This window comes from Halyomorpha halys, unplaced genomic scaffold (assembly GCF_000696795.3).
Source record: "Halyomorpha halys isolate HHAL.00 unplaced genomic scaffold, Hhal_1.1 Scaffold297.1, whole genome shotgun sequence".
Lineage (NCBI taxonomy): Eukaryota > Metazoa > Arthropoda > Insecta > Hemiptera > Pentatomidae > Halyomorpha > Halyomorpha halys.
In genome coordinates, this window is record NW_027109687.1 from 1,120,468 (window position 1) to 1,140,155 (window position 19,688).

At 32.5% G+C, this 19,688-nt stretch overlaps 1 protein-coding gene across 6 annotated transcripts in view; it reads left to right on the forward strand.

Annotated features, from left to right (window-relative positions):
- LOC106680884 (inactive rhomboid protein 1) overlaps positions 1-19,688 on the forward strand; it is a 388,358-nt gene that overhangs the window by 352,171 nt on the left and 16,499 nt on the right. For 5 of the 6 annotated variants that reach the window (XM_014420878.3, XM_014420880.3, XM_067047841.1 and 2 more), the window contains 10 exons: positions 1,551-1,766; positions 2,603-2,750; positions 4,116-4,247; positions 5,806-5,916; positions 6,128-6,249; positions 8,230-8,379; positions 8,854-9,037; positions 11,251-11,325; positions 18,112-18,273; positions 19,188-19,229. In XM_014420878.3, coding sequence (XP_014276364.1) covers positions 1,551-1,766; positions 2,603-2,750; positions 4,116-4,247; positions 5,806-5,916; positions 6,128-6,249; positions 8,230-8,379; positions 8,854-9,037; positions 11,251-11,325; positions 18,112-18,273; positions 19,188-19,229 — 1,342 coding nt within the window. The remainder of the gene's footprint in view (positions 1-1,550; positions 1,767-2,602; positions 2,751-4,115; positions 4,248-5,805; positions 5,917-6,127; positions 6,250-8,229; positions 8,380-8,853; positions 9,038-11,250; positions 11,326-18,111; positions 18,274-19,187; positions 19,230-19,688) is intronic. The other variant, XM_014420879.3, reaches the window with a different exon arrangement.

A 19,688-nucleotide genomic window follows, 5' to 3' on the forward strand; every position in this document is an offset into this window, starting at 1 on the left:
TATATATATATATTATTTCCCTTTTTTAAAAATATCTGGTTAGGTTGGCGCATCTTACACTTTTCACTTCCCATCCTACTTGAGATGAAATAATCCTCGCTCGTTTCAAAGTAAATATTTCTATATTGTTTCATCATCTGGCATTCTCTATTTTACAAATTTTTTTTATCATTCTATCCTACTTTCAAGTCAAAATTAAAGCACTATAGTTTTTTCTTTCGGGGATACTGCTTCTCCCTCTTCAGCATTAGCTAATCTACTCCAGTACTAATGGATGAGTCATAAATTTTAAATACATGACAAGTTTGGAAAATATAAATTTGAATAATAATAATAATAACGCGGTTCTGGTTAGTTCCAGAGAATTTATGATTTTTGGGAATATTTCCTCGAGTTCAAGTTTCCGGAAATCATTACTCATATTTCCCAAAAGTAGAAATAGTCTTGCGGATTTAAGTGTTTTTAATGATTACTAATCGGTGCAAAGAATATTTCATTTCGACATTAAAGTATATAAAAAATGAGTTAAGGCAGATGATGGACAAGATCGTCCCACTAACCTCACCTTTATGAATACGGAATGTACCTAATTTACCTGAAGAAATTTATTTTTCTAATGTTATCCCAGAATTTGTCAGCGTTAAGTCGAGTATATTTTGTTCGTAAAAGTTGTATTTTATTTTGTTTTTCACTCAAAAAACAATCAATTGTCTCTAGGTAACATTTGCTACAGCAGCAGTTGCCAAACATTTTAGACCACAGCACCCTCTATGTGCTTAAAATTTTTCGTGACACCCTTGTTTGGGAGCTATAAGTTATTCGCAAAACACTTGTCGAGCTACAAAAATGTCATCACAGTTATCCTTAGAGTGGTTGATTATGTAGGAAAATAAGAAGAAAAAAAAACAGTGCACCAAAGATTCTTGTATGCACTATATATTTACTATTTTTTATAATGTTTTGAGAAAATGGCATTCGCTTGCGGCATCTCTGGCCTCGGCTTGGAGCACCCCTTTTTTACAAGGCCGTAGCTAGGCGGTGGCGAGATGGGGTGTGCCCAGGCCACAGGTACAAAGACGGCGTAAATTTGACCATGAAACCATTTTCATTTTCAAAATTTACCATTTTCAAATTGAGGTTCAGCTTTTCTTTAATAATAACAGTTTTGTGGCAGTAAAACAATAAGCAATGTTACAGAAAATGTAAACAAAATCTAAGACCTCTCAGTATTGGAGGGAGGAGATTTTCTAAACTCGCCAAGGACACAGAAGGACCTTGCTATGACCCTGGTAATACGTTCCGATAAATTTATATTATAAGACCTCGCTTGAATATAAGATTAAAACAAAAATTAAAAAATGCATATTTTCTTTTAAATAAAAGAACTATCCGTTTCCATAAACTGCCTCAGTAATAGATCTCTTGCAATATGTTCTAAATTTTTACATGATATTTTGTTAGAAATCGTATTATGCTGTTTCATCTATACTTTATACGTTTGATAGAATGCTACCTAAATCACCAATAATAATTTATTGTTTGCCTTGCAGTACGATGGACAGCGGAGTGTACTCCCGGTCAGGACCGAGCAGCTCGGAGACGCCTTCGTCGTGCTCGAGCCTTCCAACGGGCCCGGTGACCCGGACCCAGAGCGAGGGCACGGAGCAGCAGCATCCTCCTCGGCCGCAGTTCTTCAAGCAGCAGAGCACGCCCGTCACACCTGCCGAGAGGATCCGCGCTGTATCCAGGAGCGACCTCATCAAAGAGTGAGTGTCGAAAAAAAAAAAAATTATTTTTCTTCTCCCGAAAGATATTCATAAAATTGTGAAAACATTTTGTGATCATGATGGCAGTTCATGTTAATGTATTACTACTTATAAACATAAATTTCAGTTTTCAAATTTGTTCTTACTTTTTTCATTAAACAGTTTCTGAAGTCTCGTCAAGACCTATATGAATATTTAGAGTAAATGTTGTAGTTGAAGTGTCCTACAAGCATATGTTTTGTTTCCTTCCAGGACATCTCTGTGAATTACTTTTATTGATAAAATGTACACTTCTTTGATATTTATAATGTTTCATTGTTATATATACATTTATACATTTACAGAAATAATGAAATTACAAGGTGGGTTATTATTCCAATTTATAATATTCCATGATAAAATGATTTATAATATTATTTATATTGTAAATTGATATGAGAGTCGATGAAAGAAGGACAAGAGAAAGGCCGAGAAATACTTGGGATGTTGCAATTTAAGAAGCATTTGACAAGAGAGGAAGTCACTGTACTAGCCACAGCCAGCTGGTACAGGACCGATGATTGTAGATCTGGTTCTATAAAAAAGCTCCTCACTCTGCTCTGTGGTAGAAGAGGAAGGATTAAGAAGAAGAAGATAAAATGATTGATAATATTAATTATAAAAAGTAAAATTCTTTGATATTTATAATGTTTCATTGTTATGTATATGTTTATCCATGGAAATAATGATATAATAAGATGTGTTATTCCTTTAAACTTAAATAAAGTTCTGAAGAACTTGGCCATTGAATCTCTTAATCATAAAGGGAAATGTTATTATTATTATATTTTTTTCAGAAAACTGAAAACGAATACAGCAATATTCTTTGGTGTCCATGAGAGAAGTGAAGAGACGGAGAAGAAAGTTTGGATGAGGCGTAGGATGAGGTTGGCCACCAGGTGTTATGGAGAGCTTAAGCCTGAATGTCAACCAACTACATACTCAGTTAGTAGATTACACCTTTTTGTCATGATAATTTATTTGTTTGAAACAAAGGTATATTTTTCAATTTGAATTAATTGAGCATTTTCAAATAATTTCTTTATTCTTTCTTTTCAATATACAAGTTTTAGAGTTTGTTCTATCCCATCTTGTGTTTTGATTCTTTTTTATTTTTATTCCCTTAAGGCAGAGCTCTTTGATAACATTCTCAAGCTTAGTAGTTTTCATATATCCAATAGTTTACAAATATCTGAGAGAAAAATCTTAAGAAGAATGTTTAGCCCTTTAATGGATGGCAACCCATTTAGGCTGAGGCACAATACAGAGTTTTACCAAAATTACCAGGAACCAGACGTGAAATAATATATAAGATTCATAAGACTGTGCTAGAATGGATGATGAATCGCAAATTAAAAAATTATTGTTCAAGTACGTGGATGAAAAAATAACAAGAGAATCGTCTGAGCTAAGATGGACAGAAGAGGTTGAATGCCCAGAAACTTTATGAAATTAGAGCTTGATGGACTCTTATGCAAGACAGAAAAGACTGGAGGCTACATCTTGATACAGCAAAGACCTGAACCGAGTTGTAGTGGCTTTGATGATTATAATGATGATCTTCATAGGATAGGAAAATTAATCCAGTAAAGGATGTAATTATTGATGAATATGAGAAATAAGAAATCTGTAGGTTTCATTACTTACATCACTTATTAAACTTACACCACACTTAAATCACCCAAAAGTTTTTGGAATGATTTAAGTGTGGAAAGATATTGGAGTCATTTAACAATCAGAGAGGATAGGAAATAAAACTGGGATTTTAAAATTTTTATGCCAAGTTGATGGTGATATTTTCATGTGTAGGAAGAACATGGAGAAAGAGGTAAACTTTTCATAAAGTAAATTATTGGGATCTAGATTTACCAAATTCTGCCTAATAATTATAATTATTTTGAACGACAATTGACAGGATTACAAGTGTAGTATTATTAGTATCTAGGTCATTGCTTCATATGACTGGGATCTCTAAGCTATATTATAAAAATTCAAAATTCTGTTGAAGAATGATGTATTGATAGAGAAACACCAAATTAATTTATCGACAAGTCAAATTATTGTTATTCACTTCTCTATAAATCAATGCTAAATTATGTTTATTGACAGAGTCAAAAGAATTGATTAAGATCAGATAAATTAAAATTATTTGATAATCTTAATATGTTGTAAGCTGAACTTCCACTAGGTTAATCATTAAATATATCTTTTATGTTATTTAAGTATTTGTATAAAATAAAGGTATTATTTTAATTTTTACTTATCCCTTTAATTGATGAGTTTATTAATGTATTTATCTTAATTTGACAGGCTCCAGGAACTGATACCGGTATGAAGGATGAAACCGACTTAAGGTGGGATGGTGCCATAGAACCTTCACCACTACGTCAGAAACCATCTGTTGCAAGCATGACATTCAAGGGTGTTGCTATACTAGCTGCTGTATGTTTTCTTATTTTAAATACATGATTATTTAAACACATTAATTGAAAAATAAGTTTATATATAATATTTGGATAAATTTGAGTTGATTTATTTTTACTTTTTTAGAGTAGGTAGGTATGATATCCTTTTATATTTTAAGCTTCTTCAAAAAGTTATGAAAATTCCTTAAATTGATATTAGCTTACATGTTAGATTATATTAGTATTTATTATTATGTTCCAATATTTATTAGATCCGAGTATTTAAACTTTTTTTTTAATCTTGGTATACAATAAGCTGAACCTCCATCTATAGATCTAGTTTCTATGAACTAGTATCTATCTGTTTTCTATCTTTACTAGATGATAAACACTTTTCATTTAAAAATCTCATATTTTTTAGCAGCTTTGTCAATTTCAAAAATACGAGGCATCTCCAGATATGAAATATGAGTACCCAATTTTCTGTTTTAAAAAAAAATGACTGGATATTGTCTGTTCATATCTTAATTATTTTTCCATATAATCACCTTACTGTTATATGCAGGTTGTAAGCTGTGCCTCAAGCTTTTTGATACCTTCCTCAAAGAACTGTCTGACCATCTCCTTTGACCACTTCATGGTTGTTTCACCTCCTCATCAGTTCAGAATTGGTTTCCACCCATGTGAGTCTTCAGGAAGTTTCAACACGTCCCAACTAAATGAGTTCAAAAGCTCCTTGGTGGTGTTGGCCATGTGTGGGTGGTGTTGTGTCGTGAAACAAGTCCTTTTATTAACATTCCCTACCACTGATTTTGAATTGATCTCTTGAGCTTTAGTACGGTCTCACAGTGTTTTGCTGCAGTAGCCCTCTTTGTGAGAAGGAACCTTATGACATCGCGCACCTCGCACTTGGCAAGAATCATTATTGACATATTTCACAGTAAAAGACAATACAAAACAATTTTTGGTACTGATTTGGCTCTCTGGTGATCGTTGATGTTGTGTTCAAGAGACCCCCCCATTACCCTCAGTGTTGCCAACTTATTCTTACTTTCTAAACATGCCTTATAGTTTTCCAATTTCAGGGGTTTTTCAACCATAATTGACAAGCCTGTTGGAAAACAACCCTGTCCCTTCAACTTTTCCACTATGACTTCTCAAACTTTAGTTGGACGGAAGAACAAATATTGAAATATCAAGATAGTCATTTTAGTCATCTATTTTCTATTTCTATTGTTTTCTATTTTCAAATCCATTAATCTCCATCGAATCCTGTTCAGAAGTATTGAAAAAATACATATTATTTTTGAGATAATGTTAGTGACAAAACATGAAAAGAAAGTACTGTTCATTTTTCAAAGATTTATAGGTACATAAGAGGAACAGTTTTTTTATAATAAAATGATAATTTCAATTTTATACTTACTAGCTGCTGATATCAATATTTTTAATATATTTTTTGGAGGAAGGCAGACCTATTGCACTTTTTTATATGGCTGTCCTTGATAGATAGATGAGAAATGTGTATATATATCTATATATAATATATTCACTTTTCTTATATCATTAATTCACTGATAACTAAATGTTCAAAGGCCCTCAATAAACAAAGAGGAGATATCGGTAGACAGCGACAAACTTCTAGAAGCTATTCACCGTCAACGCTTGGTGGATCAACAATTCCTCAATCACCAATAGATGATGAGGTATGACTATGGATTTATTTTTATGTATCATTTTTCATCACTAAATAGTATGACTCGATCATTTCATAGCTTTCTACATTTGTAGTTATGATTACATAACTTTGAATACGTACCTTTGAAGTTGGCCTTCCTAGTGTATTTATTTCAACAAGTAAAAATTATATAAGTATGAGTTTTTTTAACAAAAATAAAATATTTACATTTTATTTAGGTGTTTTTTGAAAATGGAAATGTTGAAGACACAAGATTAACAGCAGCAGCTCCAGCTGATTTTGTTGACACTACTGCTGACCTGTTTAGATCAATCCATCCTGTAGGAAGCAGTGGGGAAAGGTACTAACTGAAAGAACTATTATTCTTTAAATAACAGAGCCTGCTTATTATTCTATGTAAATTGTGGTTTCAATTTATATAAATACTCATAATAAAGATAAATAGACTGTTCTTTTAATAGCATATTCTTTTTATCCTCATTCCCCCTCCCACAAGATTTAGTTATATAAAAGATGTTTCTACTGTATATTATTTCTTCACAATAATAAAGTAATATTATTATTATATGTACACAAACTACATGTTATTGGTCATTCTCATTTTCTCTGAGGAAAAAAAGTCTGCTTACTCAGTTTTTCTTACTGCTTTGTGTGCAGTCCTAATACTTGCTAATATTGGTTTGGTTAAGATTTTTTTCTATTTAGGTTCAGAAAATTTAATTAACTTTTCAGTGAACATTTAGAATATTCTGGGAGATACATATTTTTTGAGTTATTAAAAAACTAAAAACAAGTGATTAGGTGTCCATGGGTACATGACCAGAATACTTTGAAAAAATATCTTATGAGTCCACTCACCTCATAAGATTTTTTTTTTAAGCTCAGCTTTTTTGGCAAATTAATGAAATGTCGAATGAGTATCTGGAATGTTCCTAAAGAAATGTATAGTTTTTGAGTTATTTGAAGAACTAAAAAACGTGTACAGGTTTCCATAACATAACCAGACTACTTTAAAAAACATCAATACAAAGTCCAATACACTATGTCTTTGCTAATGCTGGTTTGATTTGATGATTTTTTATGTATTTATGTTTTTTTAATTTGATGTAGAGAATCTAATTGCGTTTTAAGTGATTACTTTTTCATAAAATATATTATTTTTGAGTCAGGGACAAATAAAATTTAATTTTCATCATAATTTATTTCCTGCTTTTTCTAAGGAATGTTCTGTAGAATAACTTTGAAAACAATAGTGTTCCACATTCGAGGACTGGAACAAATGTTTAAGCCAGTGATTCCCAAGCAGTGAACCGCCAGAACCTTGGGATAGGCCGCGGAAGCATATAGTATAACGCAATTTTGTTGCGGTTTATTGTTAGAACTACTTTATTATTATCTTATCTAATGTTTCTGTGTCAGTAGAGAGATTTTAACAAGCTAATACCCAATGAAAGTGAGCCAAAATGCACTTTTAAGCAAGATAATTTTAAATATTTCCTGAGCGAGACCTCCCTTTATCACAATTCGGGAGTGAGGGTAGGCCACACATGGTTCATTTGCCGGCTTATTAGACCATAGACACTATGGTTTGAGGACCACTGGTGTAAGTTATTTCAAAAATGGTACCAGTTATATCTAAAATATAGCTAAAAAATAAAAATAAATTCCCCCCCCCCAAAGGAAAATGAAACTTAAAAAGTGCTCTGATAATAAGTTCACAGCTTATTTTTATTATTTTATGGTGATGCCACAAAAAAGGGTATGAGAAGGTCTCAATCTCAATCTTCTCGTCTCAATCTTCTTGACTTCTCTTCAATCAATGAACTTTGTTGATAAACTTGGATAGAAGATTGATTGATTGCAGACAAATTAGCATAAAACCTACCAAGTTGATAATGCTGGCCAACTGTTCCTGCATCCTGAAAGTGTATAGTCAAATAGGTAAATATAAACTGCTTGAGGCAATGTACAAAGAGACATTAATAAGCTGCTGAGCGTTAACTATGAAACATAATAATATGAGATATCTATATTCTTTAAATTAAAAACAAATATTTAAATTTATTTTAGTCCTTATAACAAATACTTGCTGTGAACAAAATTTAAAACTTATTCTAGAGAAATTGGAAAACATATTTGCACAAAATTATAAAGCATCGAGTTCTCTAGGTTAAATATCCCTTGACATTTTAATTTATATTGCTTTTATTTTATTATGTGTATTACTGTAAATTTAAATGAAACATTACAATTCCTATTATATACTACTTAACAACAATATAAAAGCAATCATATTATCAGTAGCAAACAATTATTATAGGCATGGCTCATGGAGGAGGTCGATGGAAGGAAGGAGAGAAGGCAGTTCTCAAGTAGGATTGAGTCGAATACATGGGATAGACCTTGATCAAGCACATGATAATTCAGACAGGCGACAGCATGGTCAGGGCATATTTCAGAGGCTATTTGGGTAAGTCTTGACAACATTGTATTATTTTATACTGCAGTAAATTCTTCTATATTCTTGATATGATTAAACCCCTCTCATCATTAAAAAAAAAAAATTAATCAGCTAATAAAATGTCAGGAAATGCGCTATGTATTTCTTAAGTACAGTCTGTCACGCCTATGAAAAAAAAAATAAAATAACATGCATGTTTTAACAATATTGGCTAAGTTTTAAAAAAGTGATGCTGTTCCCTTCCTCCTTCAAGGATGGGTGTTTGAGGGCTGATACAGCTATAGAATTTCTTTTTGTCCAATGAGAAATATGGATTCTGAGTTTGCCAGTTGAATTAAGTTCATTGGCTAATCATATTTATATTTAAATTCAATCCTTTTTTGCAATATTTCTTAAGCATTCTTAGAAAAAAATATCACTAATAATAATAACTTTATTTATTGTCTCTTTATCAAATTCATTTCCTCCATTTTTTTTTTTCAGACGGTCATTAAAGAGATCTGTTCTTACCAGAGAGCCAGTGAAGGAACAATTGGAAGATCTTGAGGATCATAGGCCTTACTTTACATATTGGCTCTCAACAGTTCAAATCCTTATACTGGTTATATCTCTTATTTCTTATGGTTTTGGGCCATTTGGAATGGATCTCAGTCATCAGTCCGGGCTCGTATGTTTCTTTTACTATCAACATTGTTTTTTCTTCTCTAAATATAAAAAAGTATACTCAAATTTCCATATACATTACCGTTATTCTTTTTTTTTTCTTAAATATCATATACGGTGATTTATTTATTCTTAATCAAAAAAATGTATTTATTCACAAAATCAATTTCGTGCTTAGCAGCTAAGCCCTGATGAAGCCCTACAATTTTGGGGAAAACATTGGCCCAAATTAAATAGTTTCTTGACTATTTGAGTTATTTTTCTTTTACCACACTTGGACCCTTCCTTTAATTATTACACACGGTCAATCATTGATTTTCCAATATTTTTTATTCTTTCTTTCTATATGCTAGTTTTCTCCACAACCTAACCTAGATAAGGCAACATGTACTTACATGAGAAAAAAAAACAGTATTCTCTTAAGTTGACTCCAATTAGCTTAAATTTTTTATCTCCAATTTATGGATACAGTTCCATTAGTTTGTAGCATAGGTTGTAGCATAATGTTATAAAATCTAAAGCCTTGCTCAATAAATGAAAACTACTTGGTTAAAAAATGGTCTCATTTTTTTTTTTTAAATTGAGTTATTGGTGGGTAAAAACAGGTAAGGCTTGAGATAGGGGGCTCCTCTGGCTTCTCTTCTATTTAATATAACATTAGAAGCAGCTATTTGTTCAATCAGAACTAATCCAGCAAGGATGATTTACAATAGACTGTCTCAACATTTAGCATATGCAGATAATGTAGTCATTGCCGTAAGAACCCGAGCAGCATTAAAAGGAACATTTCTTTAAAGGAACAGAAAAAGCAGCATATGAATTAGGCCTTAAGGTGAATGAAGACAAGACGTTGTACATGAAAAGCTCAAGAAAGGATAAGGAAGAGAATAGAAAAGTTCAGAGACCACAGTTTCAGTTCTGTAAACCAGTTCAAGTAGGTGTTGTCAAGTAGGTGGAGTAGGTACTAGGTCCAGGTGGAAAGCCTGGTTACAGATGATAAAGTAGAGAGTGAAATAGTTGCCAGGATAGCAACAGGAAATAAATGTTAATTCTCACTGTAGAAAATAGTGAATTTTAGAGCTCTCTCTAAAAGGATGAGAGTGGTCATTTACAAAACCATCGTAAGGCCAGTATTGATCTATGGGGGAGAAACATGGCCCTTGACAAGACAAGCAGAACAATTGCTCAACAACTGGGAGAGAAAGGTATTGAGAAGGATATGGGGAGGAGTTTCAGAGAATGAAGTTTGGGGAAGAAAAAAGAATGAGGAACCGATGAATCTGTACGGGGAACCCAACATTGGGGTGTTAATTAAAAGAACAAGAATAAGGTGGTTAGGACACATTGAAAGGATTCCCAAAAAGATGGTTTATGGCAAACCAAATGGAAAACGGAAAAGAGGACGTCCCCGGATCCGATGGCTGGATGATGTGGATTTGAAGCTCTTGAAGATTGGCAGATGGAAGGAGAAAGCAAGATACCGTGTAGATTGGTTGGCTGTTGTGGATGAGGCCCGGGTTTCTGCAGGAGCGTAGTGCCATAATAATAATAAAAACAGATAAAAGAGGTCAAACATGCAATAAAAACGTTGTTAAAATGGGTCGGAAAAATACCTATAGAGGCAATAAAAGGCTCTGTACATGCTTGAAGTAGAAAAAGAGAATTATCTGATAACTCACTAATTTAGAACAAAACTGAATTTTCAGGAGTCATCAAACTTTTAATTTCACTTTATTTATCACCTATGGTATTCATATGATCTACGTAATGCGAATAGAATTTTTCAAATCAGACAAAGTTCTTCAAAGCCCATTCATACAAACCAATTCTTCAGCTTAGTATTCTAGAAAAATTTAAATAAGAAAGTATTTTCTTCATAACATTTATAAATCCATTATCAAACTAATGCAGGGATAAAATTAAAATTAAAGAAGTGCAATAGACCAAGACACTTATTATACTATACTATAAGCTGCTTATTTACTAAATAAAAATTGTCATTAAATATATTAATGATGGGTTCAGTGTAATTTAAAGTATAAGATACTCCTAAATTATACATATTTTATTTATAAATTTCTCTTATATATAGTTTTCATTTCAAGAAAAGTATGTTTACTGTTAAATAATATTGCTATTCTATGCTAAATTATTACTATTTGATAAATAATAGGTAAAGTTGGAACAAGTGCTCATAAAAATTGTTTATGCCCATAGGTTCTGGTCACCAGTCTTTCATTGCAACAAGTTGACTACACTGAGCCTGCCAACTTCTGGCTTGGACCGAGAGCTGTAAGAATATCTTATAAAGAACCAAATTTTTATCTAATTAATTAAGACATATAATTTTCACTGTATATAATTCAGAAAACATTTAATTACAATATCTATCGGCAATAACAAAATATACCCATAATCTAATTTTCTTCTTCACTCCAAATTAGTGGACCAAGTAATTTTGTTCTATATCAATCTTCTCAACTATCAAGCCCATTTAGGAAGAATACCAGAATTGATCTTACCAGTTCAGCTTTGGTCATCTTCGTTATTTTTTTTTGGTTTCCGTCATTATTTTAAATGCCCTCTTGACCACTTTCCCTATACCATTATCAATTTGTTTTTCTTCCTTAACTCTAATAGTCATATTTCTCTCACCATGAGGGTGGATCCATTATAAATAATGGACCCCTGAAGTGCCTTCAAAGAGCATAAATGTGGATATTTCATAAAAGGTTTAGCAATTATAGATGGATTATCTTAGTGTTTGAAATCTGTTGTTGACTATCCATCTCCATTTTAGCTTCAGTTCAGTGATCAAGCAAGGGCCAGTGTGTGTACACGGGTATGGGAATTTATAACATCTCGTTCTCTCATATTAGCTATATTGTCAGAAATTTATTTCAGTTTGTAAATATTTAAGATTTCATCATTTCATATTTTGTGCCAGTTACCACCAAACAGAAGGATTGATTAAGCTTTAACTCAAAACCATGAAGACCATTGTGAAATTACACTTCTGCAATCTTATACATGAATGCTTTACCCCTGATATTATTAGGTGTTCAAACAGCAATTAAATAGAATTTAGATTGCTCAACTGTGCACGACTTATAACCATTTAGTAACCAAGTAACCATTTAGTAGATTATGCTCATTTTAATCGAATGGTTATCTTTCTCTTCTTCAGAAAACCCTCAATACATGAAACTAAATCTTTGTATCAGAACATCTTTTACTCTGTTCTCTTTTTTTTCTCCACAGAGATTTATCTATGGATTGCTCATTGATACCATGTTACTATGGCATTTATCTACACCAAAAGCATAACTTGAATAAGTTATGAATCATTTTGTAATCAAAATAAAGGATATTAAAAAAAGTTACAATTTACTTGCTTAATGATTTGCTTCTTCTTTAATCTAATGTCTACTTCAGTTCTGCCTCATCTAAAGTCATGCAGCTATTTCTACTTGGTCCTCAATAGTTAGATGAGTATCAACAACTAGGTGTGTCCAAATGTTGAGTGTTATTGGCTTGTTTCAGGAGGAAGCCTTAATCCTTTTGTATGCTCTTCTCCTCTTCTTTATTACTTAATACTTACTGATATATATTACTTGAAATTCATCTTTTAGTATAATAATATTTTTATTTTGTATAATAATCTCTCGCTTATCATGTGCCTGCACAACCAAGTGATCAGCACTCTCAATATTTATCTTTCACTTTTTGATTGTTAAAATGGCTGAGATAAATCAAAGAGTATGTAATGATTTGTATGGATTATCAATAGTAACAGTCAAGAAGGTGATAATCATGATGCTATGCAGGCAGGGTGTGTACAAGTGTCATGTGATTGTTAATGTTAGTTAACATAAGAGTTTACATAATTATGTTAATAATAATAAACTTAGAAAGGTTTCTTAGCCATTGCTTATTATTTATTTCAACGTCAAAGTTTACAACAAATGGGGATGAGGATAATACTGGATTCGTAGCACATGGTTACAATTGTACATAAGTCAACCTTTTCTTCTTTACTCAACATTGTCAATTGCCAGGATGGACCCGGAATTAAAAGAAGTTTTGGCCACTATGGCTTCTGTCTTGCAACAGAACAGTCAAATTCTTCAAGTCATAAAGAATAGTCAATTATCTCAAAATAATAATAATTTTGTTTCAAATTTCAAATATTTTGATGAGTCGAAAGAGACCTTTCACCAATACCGTAAGGGACTTGAAAATTGGTTCGACTTGAGAGGTATTAGTCAAAACAAAGAACTTTGAGTCAAAGAACTCTTACTACTCATAGGCCCCCACTTTCATAGTGTGTTATGCTCACTCACTGCCCCTGATAATCCAGCTACTAAACCTTATGACTATCTGGTTGAGGTGTTAGAGAACCATTTATGTCCAAGGCCAAATGTGATAGTGCAACAACATAGATTTCTGTCAAGGCTACAAAAAGAGTCTAAATCAGTTTGTTAATATATTTCTGAGTTACGGCAGCTAGTTTCTACATACAAATTCGAGTGTGAATGCAAGAGAAATGTTTCTAATATTTTTTTAAGGGCACAATTTATTCAAAGGATAGTTGATAATAATATCCGTGAAAAACTGTTGCAACTATCTGATACTACATTTGATAAAGTGGTGGAAACTGCTATAGGTTATGAAGCATCAAAAATTAATTGTCAAGAAATGTCAAGCAAACCATCGAATTTAGAAAATAGTACGGTCAATCAAATTACACATCAATGTTCATTAAATAGAGGCTCATATGATGGTTAGGCAACATTCAAAAATAGATCTCCTTCACAACCACGTCAAAATTCTGAACTTAATTTTAAAGCTCTAGGGATTGAAAACAATTGCCTTCGTTGTACCAGAACTAATCACAGAGCAAATAAATGTCATTTTTACAAATTACAAATGACACACAAAAGTTTCACACAACTGTTTTGCTGAATAAACAGCATAAACAGAAATTCGGGTCGGCATTTACCATATTATCTTATTGTAGATTAAATTTATAAAATTAAAATATAGAGAGATTAAATTTCAAGGAGGAGGTCAAACAAGTGGATGTACGTTTCAGTTCATACATGCAGGGAGTATTCAAGCACCTTGGTTACACTATTGTTCCAGTCGAATATGAGGACTATGCTTCAAATTAATTATTGTTTATTGTAACTGTCCAATTAAGCCCAATACTCAGAAGAGTATGGATGAGGCGACTAAATATTGATTTGAAACACCTCAATAGATCAAAAGTAAATTCTCCTACTGTCATATCAATCAGTTCTGTCAATATGACTTCTCATTCAATCAGGGAGGAGTATACAGATATTTTTGAGCAAAATGTCAGATTTATCCCAAATTTCTCTTGTTCTTTAAAGCTGAAGAAAATGCCAACCCAATCTTTATAAAAGCCAGGGATATCCCATTTGCACTGCGAGAAGCAGTTGAAAAAGAATTGGATGACTTTATTGCCAATGACATAATTTATCCAGTAAATCACTCAGATAGGGGTTCGCCTTTGGTCCCTATTCCAAAACCCAATAACAAAGTACAAATTGCTGTTGAATACAAAGTTGCCATCAATAAACAACTACATGATCCCCACTATCCTATCCCCCGGATAGAGGAAGTTATTAACAATTTGAGAAACACCAGTGTCTTTTGCACATTTGACTTGTACAAGGCCTATCTACATGTACAAGTTGACAAGGACAGTCAAGCGATTCAAATAATGTCAACGCACTGAGGAATTTTTGCCATGAAACGTCAAAGCTTTGGAATAAAATCTGCTCCTTCGGAATTTCATAGAATCCTTGACCAAATACTGTCTGGACTAAAGGGAGTAACTGCTTATTTTGATGATGTTATTGTCTACGGATCAAACCAAGGAATGTTTTTTAAACCTCATAAACTGTCTCAATCATCTTCGTCAGTATGAAATTCACCTGAACCGTGAAAAATGTAAGTTTTTTAATTATACTATATCATATCTTGGTTATGTCATCAAACATAATAAAGTGAAGAAATACCCTCAAAAGGTCATGGCAATAATAAATGCGTCCCATCCCTGTGACACTGAGGAAGTATGAAGATTTCTGGGAATGAAAACGTATTAAGATAAGTTTATTTCAAATTTATCTTCTCTTACATCTCCACTAAGAAGTTCTTCTGGTCTTAGTCATGTGAGATAGAATTAAAAAAACTGAAAGAGAAAGTTTCCAGTGAAGGGGTACAATGCCATTTAACCCTGACTTGCCAGTAATACTTGCCTGTGATGCCAGCCCGGAAGGAATTGTGCTGTCCTGTCACATTTCGTCGATGACCAAGAGAGCCCCATAGCCTTTGCCTCCAGATCGCTGACATAAGCAGAAAGAAATTATAGCTAACTGGACTGCAAAGCCCTAGCTATCTTCTATGCCGTGAACAAGTTCCATCTTTCCTTTTTGGACAAAAATTTACTAATTTTTCATCATGATACCAAACTACCAGTCTTATCTTCTTCACGTCTACTCCGTTATGCAGCATTCCTTAGTAGATTTGATTATATCATAAAACATAAGAAAGCTGTCGAAAATGTTCATATTGACTAATTTTCACGGGCACCAGTGCTTGCTAAGTTGTCAGCATTAGACGTTTATGGCATAATCCAACAACAAATTATTAATCAAATATCAATGGACTTGATATCAGCTAAGTCAATTGCAGTAGCAACCTGTGAAGATTTTCAATTGTCAAAACTTCTTCAACATGTATAGAATGGCAAAATTCAAGATGAAAAATTTTCTCTACAAGATGGAGTAATTTTTAAAGGCCAGCATACCACCAGCCTTAAAACCAGCTGCTTTAGCTGAACTACATTCTACCCATATTAAGACATTCAGAATGAAAAGTCTGGCCAGAAGATATTGTTTTGGACCAACATTGATCGTGACATGGAGGCATTTGTGAAAAGCTGCAAAGCATGTGTATCAACTACCTGTGCACCACCTAATGCCCTCCTACAGCAATGGGAGGAACCGACTTCAAATTTTCAACGTGTCCACATCGATTATGCCGGACCCCGGACGATTATGGATGGACATTATCTATTTATTCTAATCAATGCTGAATCAAAATGACCTGAAGTTAGAATTTATAAATCACCACCAACTTCTGCGCCCACAATTGAATACCTTCAAGGTATATTTAGTGTACATGGTCTTCCTGAAATTATGGTCTCCGATAATGCTTCTATTTTCACCAGCTCAGAATTTATTGAATTTTGTGAGTCAAATGGTATTCGTAGAAGACTCATCGCTCCAGGTCATCCTCAAACGAATGGTCTTGTTGAAAGTTATGTTCAGTTCCTTAAAAGAAAACTTGATGTCATGGAATCAATACCAGGCAGTCTACTGTCCAAAATTCACAATATCTTATTCCGCTATCATGCTGCACCTTTATGATGTGAAAAAAACTCCAGCAGAATTATACTTGGGTCAACAGATTCGATCCATATTAGACCTGTTAAAACCATATAAGGCAAAAACCAAAAGAGCAGCTCCAGTTTCCAAATCCTGCCTAAGATCTTTTAGTGTGGGTGACCGTGCAATAGTCAAAATGTACACTGGTGGGAAAGAGATATGGAAGCCAGGCATTATCATCGAGAAATGTGGGGGACTCCACTACAGAGTCCAGCTAGATGATGTATATGCGTTAAAACGTCACATAGACCAATTCTCGGCATGTTTCCTTTGAAGAGAGTTCTTCAAATAACCAACAAAGGAGCGACCAATCTGCTGACAACACTTCCCTTTCCAAGACACAACAGCAACTATCACCTAATGGAGGTTTATACCGGCCATCCCTATTGTCCAGCGTTTTCCTCTAAACAATGAACCAGCCATGCCAGAGGATCCACAAATTGAGGTGGTAGCCCAACCAGGAGGACCTGCCCAACCAGAACCAGCCCAATTAGGACCTTCCCAACCAGGATCAGCACGATCAGAGCCACAGAGGTTACAGCAACCGTCAGCTTATTTGACAGATTATGTTCAATTGATAAATTAGTATTACTTACTAATTAGTATTACATCCTATTATTACTGTTTTTTAGATTGACAGATGAACCCCTAGGTCTATGCCACATACTATTATGTTATCGTGTTTTATTATATGTTGTATTAGTTCTTTTAATTAGCGTGGGAGATTGTAGTGATTTGTATCGATTATCTAACTACTTAGATTTGAATTGAGCACAAGTCAAATTACAGAATATTATCTAGTCAAATGGAGATCATGAAGAGCCTTGGATATTGTTAGTTTATGTTTTTTGTGGTACTGATTACAAATTTCAACTTTGCAGCCTCAATTTTTTCCATAGAGACCTCTATATGGTCTCTCATTTGGCCGGGCTAAAGTCCATCTCATAACTTTACTCCTGCTCAATTCAGAATATAGTGTCTAAACCAAAATTCCAGGTAATGTTATCTTCTTTAATTTGGTATAAAATGAAAAAAATAAAAATATATATATTGTTTCTTTTCTTTGTACTTATGGACAAAATTTAAAGTCAGGAAGTTTATATTTGTAATTACAACACTAAAAACATAGAAGAACAAATTTCCAGGATTTCTCCTAAACTTTTCACTGAGATCTCTTCCTGGTTATCATTTGTCTAAACCCCATTTAACTAAGAGTGGTTGCTACTAAGTGATACCCCAGATAAAAAAAAATTACAAAAATGTAAGGAATTTACTCTTGCTTAATATAGTATAAGCTGATATTGCTGATAAATGCATATTTTTCAAGCTATTGTAGAAAAAATGAAAAAAGATTAATTTCTTAAGCTTTTTAAAATTTTTCAAAAATATTTCCAAAAAACACTGGAGGTGATAAAGTTGATATCCATTATCAGCACCCCAAAAAACATAAATGAGCAAATTCAACATTAAACATTAAACTTCTTTAAAACTTTCCAGTTAAAAAATATCCCCCCTCCTCAAATTACCAATATAATCCTGTGAAATTTCAAATTCTATAGATTATAATTTAAATGATCAATAATGTTGAAATTTTTTTTAGGCTGATCTCATCCATCTTGGAGCAAAGTTTGCACCATGTATGAGAAGGGATGCAAAAATTATAAAAGAAATAGAAAAAGGTCGAGAAAGAGAACGAGAGACTGCTTGTTGTATTCGTAATGATGACTCTGGTTGTGTTCAATTATCAAAAACCGATTGTTCTGTAAGTACTCTTTAAACTTAATATTAAAAATAAGTATATCATTATTCTTTGGGAGTTCACTTATCAAATAATCTAAAACAAATTTTTATATGTTTAGAGAATGTTATAAATTATTCCTAAAATATAGAACTAACATTAACATTTAATAACAATATTCATGACACAATCTTGATGAGGTGAATTATTTCTTTTGTTCTTTTAAATTTTTTATGTGGAATGTTAATTCATTTATTCACATAAACTCCTTAGTCAAGCTGCATACTTTTCATATTCCCATTCTGAACTTACCATGAATAGAGCTTAGTTTCAAAGTTATTTCCAATAGTGCTATTACCCAATATTTGGATAATCTATCTTTATTCCAGATTTTAAATTATAGAATTTTAATACACAATAAAATTTTTTAAAAAAGATAATATAAAAACATTCATATTATAGCAAATCCACACCATTTATGGACAACAAAAGAAGTATGTATTATGCGATCAGCTACAGCAGATCTGTGATTATTATAAATAATTTTGCAGCAATGTTAAGAATAAATCTTGTCTTTTATAATCTGGTTTGAATAAATTAAGAAAAAAAATAATTATATTTGTTTTCTGAAACTCCTATCTCCCATAGTTGGACTAAAAAAAAGTTTTAATAATTAAATAGTTTAATACAACATAAATCAACAACCTTTATTACAGATGTTTCCTGTCATTGAACATTTCATTAGTATTCAAAGTTTCAATATAACTTCCAATGTTGTAGAATTATTCTATTAAAGTACACTGTTCACTATTCTATTAAATTACACTGTACACTATTATTTATTTGCCTAGTTTACAGGTGTAAATATATCAACCATTTAAATATTGCATAATACTTTTGTTTGATTTTCTATTCATTAAAAATGTTTATTAATGCTGGTCTCCTCGCGGAATCACATTGCAAAGGGATTGTCGCCAGGGGTATGTATTTTCTCAAATATGTGAATGCATGATACACATTTAGTTTGCTTTGTCTCTACAGTTTCAATTTGATTGGTTTAACTTGTGATCACCATTGATTATAGTGTTGTTTTTTTTCGGTTTTTATATTTATTTTCTACATTGTAATTGAATGCATGATTTCTATAATTCATTTACACATTTTTAAACTGTCATTTTTTATGTCTTGTTATTGCATATAAAAATTAAATATATATATATATATCGATGTAAAATGCCAGTGTATCTAGCTGACCTTTACCTATACTAGGTGCATGGCCTGTTTGGCATAAATATTATTTGTTAATTTATAATTGCTAAAAACTTCAACTATCTTCTACCAACTTAAGGCCAGACACATGAAAAAGTGTGACCGGAAGGGGAAGAGGAAGGAGAGAAGTAATATTTAATCATTTATTTCATGTATAGATGTTTAAAAAT